We start from the raw sequence: 15,516 nt of genomic DNA, 5'->3' as shown, positions 1-15,516 counted from the left end.
GAGAATGTTGTTTGACTTGATGAACGATGAAGGAGAAATTGAAGCCACTCTCAGAACTGATTGGAATAAAGTTTATTCTGAAATATTTACTGATGGAAAGAAGTAAACAAAAGTTAAGGATCTGAAGAACATATACAAGATATGGACGAAGATTCTTTTAGGCTGTTTCTACCATAGAAAATCAACAAGTTCTTTTGACTTCATCAACAGCAATCAACAATACATCATGTATTGTATTGGTACTCAGAAGAAGGTTGATGTTGTAACACCCCATTTTAAATTATTTAATCCTCGTAGTATTATATTTGATTGACTTTGTTTTGGGTGTGTGATCAAACGCGTAGGCGGAGTACCCTTACCGGAGCGGATAAATTAAGAACGTCGGAATAACATTAATTTAGTAATGCTAGACTTGAGTAATATTATTATTAGCAATAATATTAATATTAGTATTATTATTATTATTATTATTATTATTATTATTATTAGTACTATTATTTTTTTTATTGATTACTATTATTTATATTATTATTAGAATTAGCATTTTTAGTATAATTGTTAATACTATTATTATTAATAAAATTAAGGAAATTAGGTTATTAGTGGCTAAGGACAAGAGTGGTATTTTACTAATAAGTATATAAGGGTCTAAAGAGAGGAATTAGGTTTTTAGAATCATTTGTGCATTTGGAGGCTAAGGGAGGAGGAAGAACAAGGAGGCCACTAAGAGATTTCCCCATAGTCAAAACAATTTCCGGAATCGAGGTAAGGGGGAGAATCGGTTCTTTATAGGTGATTTAATCATGAGGGGTAGTGAGGAGTCCTTATCCTCATAGGAATTTATATGTCAAATTCTGTCTGTGTTTGATTATTGATTCATTGGTGGTGAATTGTGTGATTGAATGGATATATTATCTCTGTTGGTTATTGCTGTCATATGGTTGTTGCTATTGCTGTTTTGTTTTGTGCCAAAGAGAATTAATTAAGAACCGAGGCGGTACGAGAATGCCATGGTTAATTTCATTTCTATAGGCCAGCCTTGTGTTGAAATATATGTGTGTGTGGTGTGTAGTGTGAGTGGGGCGGTGACTATAGGAGTAGAAGCCACCACCGTGTATGTGTGTGTATTTAGAACTACTTTTTTTTATATAGTTTCTAAGCTTAGCAACTAGTTAGCAAAATAAATAATTCCCAGTAACTCTTTACATTAGCCTAATGGAATAAACACTAACCATGAGTATTAATAAGTATTAGCAATTAATTAGTAAGCCTATAATACTAATTCTAAGAACCTTATATAATCATTTCACTTATAGTTAGTAAAACCAGTAACATAGCGGTTTAGAATGGACAGCAGAAGAGTAGTCATAGCAGAAAATTAAGTATAGAAATGATTACAACACTACCTGTTAACTATTTTAATCAAATTATTATGACTATTAACCAATTAATAAGAGTAAGTTGCAGAGTAATAAAAATGTATAATATAATTAATCCCTTTATGGATAGTAGATACAGTGAGTATCAATTTATTTGGCGGACACCTTTAACCGTTTGACAGCAAATTAAGAGGCATGTTGTGATGTGTGTTGCTAAGAGGAAAATGATATTAACCGGAAGTAATTTATCAGTGCTAGATTTCAATACTTGGCTGAATTAAATTGACAAGTTTAATCGGTAATAATGCTATTATTAGTGGTGTGCTGTATTTTGGAAGCGAGTGTAACTCCGAGGTGAGTTACGGTAAACGATGTTTACAAGTGATCAAGAGGATCGTGGATCAGATGGATCGTATAATATGCGTGATGTATTTTTTTAATATATGTATTGTTTATTGGTGCATTGCATATTATAGCATTGAGACTGCTAGGTGAAAATCTTTGGTGGATGCCTAGTAGGTCCGGACTCACTTGTGGAGTTGTGTTGGAGATAATTCGTTGCTCAGTGGAGTGTATGCGAATTATCCGGATTCTTTGTGAATCGGGTTCGATTGAATGAGCCGTGTTTTGGTACCACATGCATTTGCGTCAAGTCATGGAGTCACATTGCATTATTGTGATTGAATATTAAATTGTGATTGAATTGATAATTATGTTGCTGATATGTGGTAATGTGTGATTGGCGTGAGTACTACTCCTTAGCATGTATTAATCACCGTTATTTATTGAATGTAGTTCTCACCCCTTTCTTTCTTGTTTGTTGTGTCTGTGCTTCTTCGGAAGTACAGATAACTCAGGTACTTAAGCTGTACGTGGAGTACGTGTTGCTTGATCGAGTCTTAGGAGTCGCTCTGATACGTAACACGGGAGTTTTTGGGGATTTTATTTCAATTATTATTTTATTGAATTTTGTTACGTATCATTTTTGATTTTCTAATTTTTGGAGAACTACGAGTTAAGGTGGATTTTATTTATTGGAGGCAAGTGTGCCGTGATTTATTTTAAATAAAACTATTTCCGCTGTGTTAATGAATTTAGTGAGGAACGAATAAATAAAGTATTGAGACTTTAGTTTCTGTTTTTATTTGAAAGATGTGACATTCCACTTGTGTTGTATTACTCTGATAATATTATTACTATTTTACCGTAACTTTTAAATTGGGAAAAGTGGGGTGTTACAATTGGTATCAGAGCAGGTCGGTTCAATCGGCCAAATGTAGTAGAGTCAGTCTTTAATTTAGGAATAGACTTGTGTGTTCTTCTAACTGTATTTTGAATTGTTGGGCAGAATGGTAGGAAGGAATGATGCCGCTCTTGCTGCTGCACTAGAAGCTATGGCGCAGTCGGTGCAGAATAACAACAATCAAAATGCTGGTGATCTGCAGTTTCGCAACTTGGAGAAGTTCCAAAGCAACAAACCTCCTAAGTTTGAAGGTGGTATTATTGATCCAGATACTGCACATAAATGGTTGAAGGCTATTGAGAAGATCTTCAGAACCATGGGATGCAATGAGGATCAGAAGGTACAGTTTGGTACGCACATGTTGGAAGGTGAAGCTGAGGACTGGTGGGATAACAGTCGTCAGAGAATGGAAGCGGCGGGTACTGTGATTACTTGGGTAGTGTTTCGGTCTGAGTTTCTAGAAAAGTACTTTCCGAAAGATGCTCGAAGCAAGAAGGAGATTGAGTTCCTGGAATTGAAGCAGGGGAATATGTCTGTCGATGAGTATGCTGCTCGATTCGAGGAATTGATGAAATATTGCTCTCATTACAATACTAATGAGGCTATGAATTCCAAGTGCATCAAGTTTGAGAACGGGCTGCGTCCCGAGATTAAACAGGGTATTGCTTGTCAGAAGATAAGGAATTATCCAGAGCTGGTGAGCAGAAGCCGGATCTATGACAATGATAACCGAGCCAGGATTGCACATTACAAAGCTGTGAATGATCGAAAAGGTAATCATAATCGTGGAAAGCCGTATAGTGTTCCTGATACTAAAGGAAAACAAAAAGCTGCTTTTGGGAAGAAGCCAAGTGGGGGAGGAGGATTTGCTTCCAACCCCATTGTTTGCTTCAAGTGTGGTACTGAGGGACACCGTGCTAATGAGTGTCCAAAGGATGTTAAGAAATGCTTCAAATGTGGGAAAGCAGGTCATGTGGTAGCAGATTGTAGAACTAAGGTGCCTACATGCTACAACTGTGGCGAAGAAGGTCATATCAGCACTCACTGTCAGAAGCCAAAGAAGACTCAGGGTAATGGCAAGGTGTTTGCATTAGTAGGAGCCCAGTCAACCAATGAGGACCGAATAGTCAAAGGTACTTGTTTCATCCATAACACTCCTTTGATTGCCATTATTGATACGGGTGCAACCCACTCGTTTATTTCTGTGGACTGTGTGAAGAGATTAGGACTTGTGTCGTCTACTTTAGATCGGAAGATGACTATTGAAACTCCATCTATTGGTTCTGTGGTTACTTCTTTAGCGTGCTTGAATTGTCCTTTGACTATCTTTGATAGAGATTTCGGAGTGGACTTGATTTGTTTGCCAATCAGTAATCTGGACGTTATTTTGGGAATGAACTGGCTAGAGTTCAACCGTGTGTATATTGACTGCTTTAGGAAGAGGTTGTTGTTCCTTACTCCTGAAGAGGAAGCGTTGGCGGATTTGTTATCTACCAAGGAGATGAGAATATTGTTGGGGGACGAAGCTAAGGTGTTTGTTGTGTTTGCTTCACTGTCTGTTGAGAACAAAACGTCAATTGAAGCGATACCGGTGGTGAAAGAATTTCTGGAAGTATTTCCTGACGACATTACAGAGTTACCTCCAGAGAGGGAGATTGAATTTTCTATTGATCTAGTTCCTGGTACTAGGCTTATTTCTATGGCGCCGTACAGGATGTCTGCATCGGAATTGTCAGAGTTGAAGGCTCAAATTGGTGATTTGCTGGATAAGAAATTTATTCGGCCGAGTGTATCACCGTGGGGAGCTCCAGTGTTGTTGGTGAAGAAGAAAGATGGTAGTATGCGTTTGTGTATCGATTACCGTCAGTTGAATAAAGTGACCATTAAGAATAAATATCCATTACCAAGGATTGATGATTTAATGGATCAACTTGTTGGTGCCCGCGTGTTTAGTAAAATTGATTTGAGATCAGGTTACCATCAGATTAGAGTAAAAGATGAGGATATTCAAAAGACTGCTTTTAGAACTCGTTACGGACATTACGAATATGCAGTGATGCCTTTCGGAGTGTCTAATGCGCCGGGTGTGTTTATGGAGTATATGAATCATATTTTTCATTCATATTTGGATCAGTTCATAGTGGTGTTCATTGATGATATACTGATTTATTCTAAGTCTGAAGAAGATCATGCAAAACACTTGAGGATTGCGTTGCAAGTGTTGAAGGATAACAAATTATTCGCAAAGTTCTCAAAGTGTGAGTTTTAGTTGGGGACCGTGAGTTTCTTAGGACATGTTATTTCAGGTGATGGAATAGCAGTTGACCCATCTAAAGTAAGTGCGGTACTTCAGTGGGAACCTCCGAAGACGGTGACGGAGATTAGAAGCTTCTTGGGTCTGGCAGGATATTATCGCAGGTTTATTGAAGGATTTTCTAATTTGGCGTTGCCATTAACTCAGTTGACTAGGAAGAGTCAAGCTTTTGTGTGGGATGCGGCATGTGAGAAAAGTTTCGAAGAGTTGAAGAAGAAGTTGACTACATCGCCAGTGTTGATTCTACCAAATCCAAGTGAACCGTTTGTTGTGTATTGCGATGCGTCTAAAATGGGATTAGGCGGAGTATTAATGCAAGATGGTAAGGTTGTCGCCTATGCTTCGCGACAATTGAGGGTGCATGAGAGGAATTATCCTACTCATGATCTTGAATTGGCAGCAGTGGTTTTCGTATTGAAAATTTGGAGACATTATCTGTATGGGTCAAGATTCGAAGTATTCAGTGATCATAAAAGTCTGAAGTATCTGTTTGATCAGAAGGAATTAAACATGAGGCAGAGGAGATGGTTAGAGTTCTTGAAAGACTATGATTTCAGTTTGAGTTACCATCCAGGAAGGCTAATGTCGTGGCAGATGCGCTGAGTCGGAAGACAATTCATATGTCGTCATTAATGGTGAAGGAGATGGAACTAATTGAACAATTTAGAGATTTAAGTATGGTTTGTGAGACGACACCTGAGAGTGTTAAGTTGGGTATGCTGAAGATAAATAATGACTTTTTGGATATAATTAAGGAGAATCAGAGGCTTGATGTGAAATTAGTGGACATGATACCTACCGGAGAAGACAATCCGGATAATGACTTTAAAATGGATAATGTTGGCGTGTTGAGATTCCGGGGCAGAATTTGCGTACCGGATAATGACGAATTGAGGAAAGCAATTTTAGAGGAAAGTCACCGGAGTAACTTGAGTATACATCCGGGAGCTACAAAAATGTATCAAGATCTTAAGAAGTTGTTTTGGTGGTCTGGTATGAAGAGAAACATAGCCCAGTTTGTTTATGCTTGCTTGACATGTCAGAAGTCAAAAGTAGAACATCAGAAACCTTCAGGACTGCTGCAACCGTTGGAAATTCCAGAGTGGAAGTGGGACAGTATTACTATGGATTTTGTTACAGGTTTGCCAAATACAGCGCGGGGATTTGATGCTATTTGGGTGGTTGTGGACCGACTTACTAAGTCCGCACATTTTATACCAATTAACATCAGTTTTCCGTTGTCAAAGTTAGCAGAGATTTATATCAAAATAACTGTGAAGTTGCACGGCGTTCCATTGAGCATAGTGTCAGACAGAGATCCGAGATTTACTTCAGAATTTTGGAAGAGCTTGCAAGAAGCTTTAGGATCTAAGCTTAAATTGAGTTCGGCTTACCATCCGCAGACAGACGGTCAGTCGGAGAGGACTATTCAATCGCTAGAAGACTTGTTGAGAACTTGTGTGTTGGAGAAAGGTGGTGCGTGGGATACTCATTTGCCATTGATTGAGTTCACGTATAATAATAGCTACCATTCTAGCATTTGAATGGCACCTTTCGAGGCTCTGTATGGTAGAAGGTGTAGGACACCTTTGTGTTGGTATGAGACCGGCGAAAGGATTGTGCTTGGGCCAGAAATTGTGCAACAAACTACTGAGACAATCCAGATGATTCGTGAGAAGATGAAAGCGTCTCAGAGTAGACAGAAGAGTTATCATGATAATCGAAGGAAGGATTTAGAATTCAGCGAAGGCGACCATGTGTTTTTGAAAGTTAACCCTGTGACAGGTATTGGTCGTGCCTTGAAGTCTAAGAAGTTGGATCCTAAGTTTATTGGACCGTATCAAATCTTGCAGAGAGTGGGTACAGTAGCCTATAGGATGGCTTTGCCGCCTGAGCTTTCGAACTTGCATGACGTGTTTCATGTGTCGCAACTTCGAAAATATGTGTCTGATTCATCTCATGTCATTCAACAGGATGAAGTTCAAATTCGTGATAACCTCACTGTGGAAGCGATGCCGATTAGGATCGAAGATCGGAAGATGAAACAGCTTAGAGGAAAGGAGATTCCGTTGGTGAGAGTAGCTTGGGGAGGAGCTGCTGAAGGAAGTGTGACCTGGGAGTTGGAGAGCAGGATGCGAGAGTCGTATCCGGAACTGTTTCCATCAGGTACATTTTCGAGGACGAAAATAATTTAAGTGGGGGAGAGTTGTAACACCCCATTTTAAATTATTTAATCCTCGTAGTATTATATTTGATTGACTTTGTTTTGGGTGTGTGATCAAACGCGTAGGCGGAGTAACCTTACCGGAGCGGATAAATTAAGAACGTCGGAATAACATTAATTTAGTAATGCTAGACTTGAGTAATATTATTATTAGTAATAATATTAATATTAGTATTATTATTATTATTATTAGTACTATTATTTTTTTTATTGATTACTATTATTTATATTATTATTAGAATTAGCATTGTTAGTATAATTGTTAATACTATTATTATTAATAAAATTAAGGAAATTAGGTTATTAGTGGCTAAGGACAAGAGTGGTATTTTACTAATAAGTATATAAGGGTCTAAAGAGAGGAATTAGGTTTTTAGAATCATTTGTGCATTTGGAGGCTAAGGGAGGAGGAAGAACAAGGAGGCCACTGAGAGATTTCCCCATAGTCAAAACAATTTTCGGAATCGAGGTAAAGGGGAGAATCGGTTCTTTATAGGTGATTTAATCATGAGGGGTAGTGAGGAGTCCTTATCCTCATAGGAATTTATATGTCAAATTCTGTCTGTGTTTGATTATTGATTCATTGGTGGTGAATTGTGTGATTGAATGGATATATTATCTCTGTTGGTTATTGCTGTCATATGGTTGTTGCTATTGCTGTTTTGTTTTGTGCCAAAGAGAATTAATTAAGAACCGAGGCGGTACGAGAATGCCATGGTTAATTTCATTTCTATAGGCCAGCCTTGTGTTGAAATATATGTGTGTGTGGTGTGTAGTGTGAGTGGGGCGGTGACTATAGGAGTAGAAGCCACCACCGTGTATGTGTGTGTATTTAGAACTACTTTTTTTTATATAGTTTCTAAGCTTAGCAACTAGTTAGCAAAATAAATAATTCCCAGTAACTCTTTACATTAGCCTAATGGAATAAACACTAACCATGAGTATTAATAAGTATTAGCAATTAATTAGTAAGCCTATAATACTAATTCTAAGAACCTTATATAATCATTTCACTTATAGTTAGTAAAACCAGTAACATAGCGGTTTAGAATGGACAGCAGAAGAGTAGTCATAGCAGAAAATTAAGTATAGAAATGATTACAACACTACCTGTTAACTATTTTAATCAAATTATTATGACTATTAACCAATTAATAAGAGTAAGTTGCAGAGTAATAAAAATGTATAATATAATTAATCCCTTTATGGATAGTAGATACAGTGAGTATCAATTTATTTGGCGGACACCTTTAACCGTTTGACAGCAAATTAAGAGGCATGTTGTGATGTGTGTTGCTAAGAGGAAAATGATATTAACCGGAAGTAATTTATCAGTGCTAGATTTCAATACTTGGCTGAATTAAATTGACAAGTTTAATCGGTAATAATGCTATTATTAGTGGTGTGCTGTATTTTGGAAGCGAGTGTAACTCCGAGGTGAGTTACGGTAAACGATGTTTACAAGTGATCAAGAGGATCGTGGATCAGATGGATCGTATAATATGCGTGATGTATTTTTTTAATATATGTATTGTTTATTGGTGCATTGCATATTATAGCATTGAGACTGCTAGGTGAAAATCTTTGGTGGATGCCTAGTAGGTCCGGACTCACTTGTGGAGTTGTGTTGGAGATAATTCGTTGCTCAGTGGAGTGTATGCGAATTATCCGGATTCTTTGTGAATCGGGTTCGATTGAATGAGCCGTGTTTTGGTACCACATGCATTTGCGTCAAGTCATGGAGTCACATTGCATTATTGTGATTGAATATTAAATTGTGATTGAATTGATAATTATGTTGCTGATATGTGGTAATGTGTGATTGGCGTGAGTACTACTCCTTAGCATGTATTAATCACCGTTATTTATTGAATGTAGTTCTCACCCCTTTCTTTCTTGTTTGTTGTGTCTGTGCTTCTTCGGAAGTACAGATAACTCAGGTATCTAAGCTGTACGTGGAGTACGTGTTGCTTGATCGAGTCTTAGGAGTCGCTCTGATACGTAACACGGGAGTTTTTGGGGATTTTATTTCAATTATTATTTTATTGAATTTTGTTACGTATCATTTTCTATTTTCTAATTTTTGGAGAACTACGAGTTAAGGTGGATTTTATTTATTGGAGGCAAGTGTGCCGTGATTTATTTTAAATAAAACTATTTCCGCTGTGTTAATGAATTTAGTGAGGAACGAATAAATAAAGTATTGAGACTTTAGTTTCTGTTTTATTTGAAAGATGTGACATTCCACTTGTGTTGTATTACTCTGATAATATTATTACTATTTTACCGTAACTTTTAAATTGGGAAAAGTGGGGTGTTACAGATGTTACCTACATCATTTTCAATCATCTGTGGAATGCTGTGAAGGACTCTCGAGATGAGAGCAAATCAAAGAAGAAAGGAACTGTTATTCCTTTTGGAAGGATTATCACTAATCTTCTGGTTCAAACCAAGATTGTTGAATATTTGGAGAATGCTGGAACAATCAAAGATCTCTATACAATCAATGGAAGTGTCTTGAATGCTACTTCTTTGAAGAAAATGGGTCTTATTCAAGTTATTGGTAATGCTCCCAAACCAGATCCAAATGTCAGAACCAGAAGAGGTCCTGTTCTTGCTGAATTTGAGATGTTCTTTGTAAATGAACAACCAGATGTTAAGGTTCACTATCTTAACGTTCTCAAGGAAGGTGGTGCTATAGATGCTCCTACTGGGATTAGTCGCCAGAGGCTTCCAACTTCCAAGGCTGGAGTATCAGAAGTTATTCCAGAAGTTGTCGCCAACAAAGAAAGAAGGACAAAGCGTAAGTTTGATCTTCCTTCTGTCAGTAAGGAGAAGAGTAATCAAGAGATAGTAGCTGAAGAAGAGGTTGTTGCAGAAGTAAATCAAGAAGTTTTAGTTGAAAAGGAGAATAAAGAAAAAGAAGATGTTGTGAAAAGAAAGAAGCTCAAGAAGTTTGAAAAAGAAAATAAGAAAGATGATGAGAAGGAAGTAGAGAAGAAGAAGAAAAAGAAAGATAAGAAGAAGAAGAAGAAAAAGAAGGCTATTGAAGAAGCAAAGGAGAAGAATGAAGAAGTTAATCAGGCAGAAGAAGAGAAGAAGGAAGCTGAGAAGAAGACAGCAATTGCTCTAGGCAAGCTGAAGACAGTGTATGAGAAGAAGAAGCGAAAAAGACTTGAAGCTGATTCTATGATGATACTCTATTTTGTTGTTATTGGAGTAATTTTGTGAGATATTGCATAGATGATGTTATGCTTATCCGTTGGTTAATGTTCCGCTGTGTAGAAACATGATTTTGTTAAATTGATGATTCGTTCCTAAGTGAAGCATGACAATTGATTTATGATAAATTGTTTAAATTGAATTGTGGCACCCTTGTTTTCATGTTTTACTCTGAATTATTTTATTAATTTCCGTGGGGTTCAGAAGGGTGTTACAATAGTGGTATCAGAGCAGGTCGGTCCGTCCGGCCAATTGTCGAGTCAGTTGAGTTGCACGATAGTTGAATACTGTCGGCATACTATCCCTTAGTACGCGACATGTGAGTGAATCATTGTCGGTGCTTGGTTGTTTGTTGCGGAAGTTGGTTTGAAACAAGTGGGGGAGAAGCTTCACTTCTAGATTATGTTTTGGTTGTAAGATGGTTGATTCAGTAGGCTGTTATTGGCAACAGTGCAAGCGTTGTTGGAGTTGTTGTTTCCCGAATCGAAGGTGACTTGGAATTAAGACTTGACTGGTAATTTAGTTGGAGCATCTTGAAGGAGAATGATTAGATGTAACTGATGATTATTTGTAGGAGAGGAAAATTAGAAAGTTGCAATGTATCAGCTCTGCTGAGGGGATGCAAAGTTGTCAGTTGAGTAGCCTTGCGTCTCAAAAGGAGTTCAGCTGCAAGTTGCAAAGAGGTTTGCGGTCGTAAGGTTTCAGAAATCGCACTTCGGCGATGGGATGTGTTGCTCAAGTTATAAGAATGTTTGGAAGTGAAGAGATATGATAAGGGGCTGTTTGGAATGTGATCGAGTTGAAGAGAATGAGTTTTGGAGTGAGATTTTCGTAAGCAAAACGCAGGAAAATTGCTGAATAGCTGCAGAACTTCGAAAATTCATAACTGGAGTTCTGGACATCCGATTTGAGCTCCGTTTGAAGCGTCGGAAAGCTAACGAGATGAACTTTGTTATACAAATGGTTGCAGCAGCTGTAACATATTTAATTATTACAGGATGATGTTGGAAAGAGGTGAAGTTAGGGTTACTCTTGTTCTTAGAACTAGACTTATTGGTACTGCACGAGATGTCAGTGTCAGCGTTGGACGGATTGAAGGAATAATTAGAAGGTTTGTTGAGAAGTAATTTTAAGAATTGAATATTCCATTTGAAGAGTTTTGGGAATACCGTATAGAGCGTCGCTGCATGATGTCGATGCTGTATTTTCGGATAACGATTGGAAAATTCATATCTTGAGTTCCGAGTGTCGGATTAATGTGCCATTTGAGCCTACAAATAGGTGAAGTTATGTTCTACCTTATGAGAGAGTTATAAATACAGTAGAGGTGATCCTATGAGGAGATATTCTGAATTCGGTTAAGGAAGCGTAGAATTTGTTGAATAGGAATACCTACTACCGCGATTATTTGAAACAAAATTGAGTGGAACATGTTGTTGATGAATAGGCTGATGAGATGTTCGATAATAAAGATGATTTTAGTGCCGATGGATTTTAGTGAAGAGTGAATTAGTAGGAAGGGTGAAATAAACTTTGGGAACAGTTGAAGTCGTAATTGTGATGCCAAAGTAACGACGGGTATAAAAGAAGAATTGTAGAGAATTTCTAACACCTATTGATGTGAGGAAGACTTGTTGAGATTCTGAGTGGAATGATATTGGGATGTGAAAGACGTCACAGGATTGGAAGTAAAGCCACGAGTTATGAATGTTATCGCGGTCTTTTGCTAAGATGAGGATTTTGATTTGGAACGAGATGAATAGTAATGTACGAGTATATTAGTGATTGTGAAGTTGGAAGTACTTAACAAGTGTGTGATGCTAAGTGACTATGAAGCGAATTGTGTGAAATGTTTGGACGTTGGTGTCTCACCGACAAGATCCAATAAGAGGGAAGTGTGCGAGTTGTAAAGACTCAAAGTGGATTATTGGATTATGATGATGTTAATGAGTTTGAGTGCAAACTCAGGAAGGACACTATTATGTAGTAACGACAGTTTATGCTTAAATATGGTTGTCGGATATCTATTGACAAATTGAGGACTTGATCACCCTTAATCTCTTGTTGGTAGTAGACGGAATCATATAGATGGGATGAACTTGTTTTGTTACCTTAATGGTTTGGGATGTGAAGAATACTAAGCCGTGAGAATAATCACTCACCATGTTGTGTGAACTTATGAAGAAGTGGAAACGAAAGAGTGCAATATATTGGATGATGACCTAAGACGGGTAATCAGAGTCGCGTAGCAAAAGTGCGATGTGGAGTAGTGTTATGAGTACTACTTGTGGGAAGTGAGGAATAGATATGTCAAAAGCCTACATAGAGAATGTGTATTGATCTATATATTGGATTTAGAACCCAGTGGATGTAAGGATAACGTGTAGAAGAATTATAACTTTTTTGAATAATTGCCGAGATGATGAATATGTTATTATAGTTGTACGTAATTAACGAGTATATATTAGGCGAAGTTAAGACGACGAGTTGATACCATATGATGCTATAATAATTTTGTGCTGTTGTAAGATGTTATTGTAGATTCCAGATATAATAAGGGATTATACTCTAAGAAGGATGAGGTTGATTTAATTCTTAGAGAAGAGCGAAACTCAATTTGAGTTATTTTGTAAGAAATAGTGTATTGAGGCCGACGAGTGTGATTATAATTACTTGTGTGTACTTGTTATGATGGTTGGAATGTTTTAATAGGTGAAATAAATCTGGAATTTGTTTTTGAGTACGAGTAAGTATTGCTAAGTGGTAGATTAGTACCATGAATGGTAAAGAATGATTCTTGAACGAATGAGTAAAGAGAGTCGGAGTCGGGTAAAGCTCGGAAATCTAATTGGTGTAGATGATTGTAATGAGTAATCAGAATAGTGCAGCAAAAGTGGAACGTAACGTGTTGGATAATTGATGGTGTGACTTAAGAGGAGTCAGATAATTGGAATTCAATGGTATAGGAATATGAGTACTGAGTTTCTTGAAGGAAGCAGTTGGTGAAAAGTGTAAGTATTATTTTATCGCTCAGATGGAAGAGTCTAAGGTTGGTACGTTTGGTAGATGGAATGCATTGCTGAAGTGTTGATAAGGTGTGATCATACCACGGGTTGTGTAATTATATTATTTAGTCATTGGGCGTATTGTATGAGTTGTACCTCAATGTACTATTGTTGTTAACCTTTTGGGGGTATAATGATTAGTACACCTTTGGGTGGTCAAATGCGACATAACAGCTGAAATTGAATGCATGAGACATGTTTCTGTTGGTTATGTCAGATGAATTTTGAGGATCGACTAGGGAAATGTTACCTGGGAACTGGAGAGTCAGATGAAGGACTCCTATCCGTAACTTTTCACTTGAGGTATGTTTTCGAGGACGAAAACTCTTTTAGTGGGGGAGAGTTGTAACATCCCAAAAATTTCTTATTTAATTAATTTAATTAAGTTTTAAATTAATTAATTTGAATTAGCATTTTATTGGAATTATGTTGGGAGAAATAATAAAATGTAGTGTTGGGTCATTGGTGGAGTTAGTAATGTGGGGGTGTTAGTGTGAAAGAGCCCATTACTAAATTATGTTATGTTTTCATAAAACAAGAAAATAAGAGGAAATTGAGAAATAGAGGAGGTAAACCTAAGAGGGAGAGAAGAAGAACTCATGGGCAAAAGCTATTTTCGCAACCCTTTGGCAGCCTTCATAAAATGGGTCATAACTTCCTGCTCGTAACTCCAAATCAGGTAATTCTTGAAGATTCGGATTCTACACGAAATTTCCTTCGATTTGATATATTAATTCATGTCAGGGAGGTTCTCGATGAGGGAGATAAGCGAGTTTGAAGATTGGGAATTCTTGCTGAAAGTGAAGCAAAGATGCTTACGGGTTTGATGGAGAAGAAGGGGAAAAGTCCGGATTCTTGGCTATGGTAAGGGGGACTCTTCCGATTAACATCTATTATCGGGTTATGGATAATAGGACTGATATAGATATATTATTTCGTATCGATTGAGTCATATGATAGAGTTAGGGATTTGAGTCAATTTGGATGATGATTGATCATTTGGCTAGAATCCATGATGTTTGTGTTGTTGTGGTTCAAATTGATAAAGTATGTGTAAATGCTTGTTTGTGATGTTTGATTGTGTTTGAATGTGTTGTTGAGGCATGAAATGACATGGAATAATTGTGAATTGATTCTGTTTTTCTGTATGGTCGAAATGATTCGATTTGGGTTGTGTTGGATGGAAATAAGTTGCTGTCAAAAGTGTTTTTTTTTGCTGTTACAGGTGATGTAACCGGTTACGGTCGGGCTTGTAACCGGTTACGGCTGTGAAAAATGGGGTTTTTGGGCTGGTTACGAGTTCGTAACCGGTTACGGTGTTGTTCGTAACCGGTTACGGCTGAAACTGTTTTTTTGAAAATTATCTTCGTAACCCGTTACGCTTTTTTCGTAACCCGTTACGGCTGAAACTATTTTTGAAAAATTATTCTTTGTAACCCGTTACGCTTTTTCTGTAACCCGTTACAGCTGAAGGTTTTTGAAAAAAATGAATCATTTTAGAAAACTCATAACTTTTGAACCGTTGGTTCGTTTTGTGTGCCGTTTCGAGCAGGATGAAGCTTATGAGGTATTCTTTATGTTGCGATGATGAAATGATTAGTAGCTTGAGATTATTTCATGACTATGCTTGTTTTGATGAATGTTGTGTTGTGGATATATATGATGAGATGTAACGACACAAGCTATGTTTAAGACATTATTATGTGATGATTTGTTTGTTGGTATGGTGAAGCTTATGAGATAGTTTCGTGATGATGTGAATATCTTGTCTGTTGGATGGATGATGTATTACTGACATATATGATGAAATGTGATAATATAAGATGTCGTTTGAAAAACATTATGATGTATGATTTGTGGAGAATTGTATGATGATGATTGCTTTGTTTGGAATGATGTGGATACATGTATGTTCTTTCTTATTAATGATGATGATTGATGTGGACACATGTATGTTCTTTAATGATGATGATGATGATTGATTGTATTTGAATGATGCTAATGTGTATAAACATACTTTGATGATGATGATGTTGATGATGATGATGATGATGAAATGAGTACTTGAT

At 37.1% G+C, this 15,516-nt stretch overlaps 1 protein-coding gene across 1 annotated transcript; it reads left to right on the top strand.

Annotated features, from left to right (window-relative positions):
* The first annotated feature begins 2,728 nt into the window (after window positions 1-2,728).
* LOC131604623 (uncharacterized) lies at window positions 2,729-4,891 on the top strand. The gene has a single exon (XM_058877053.1). It carries the CDS (start codon window positions 2,729-2,731, stop codon window positions 4,889-4,891), a length of 2,163 nt encoding a protein of 720 aa, XP_058733036.1.
* The last annotated feature ends 10,625 nt before the right edge of the window (window positions 4,892-15,516 follow it).

The sequence above is a fragment of the Vicia villosa genome, linkage group LG5 (assembly GCF_029867415.1).
Source record: "Vicia villosa cultivar HV-30 ecotype Madison, WI linkage group LG5, Vvil1.0, whole genome shotgun sequence".
Lineage (NCBI taxonomy): Eukaryota > Viridiplantae > Streptophyta > Magnoliopsida > Fabales > Fabaceae > Vicia > Vicia villosa.
Note: the sequence above shows the minus strand (reverse complement) of the source record. Positions and strands in the feature narration are given on the sequence as shown.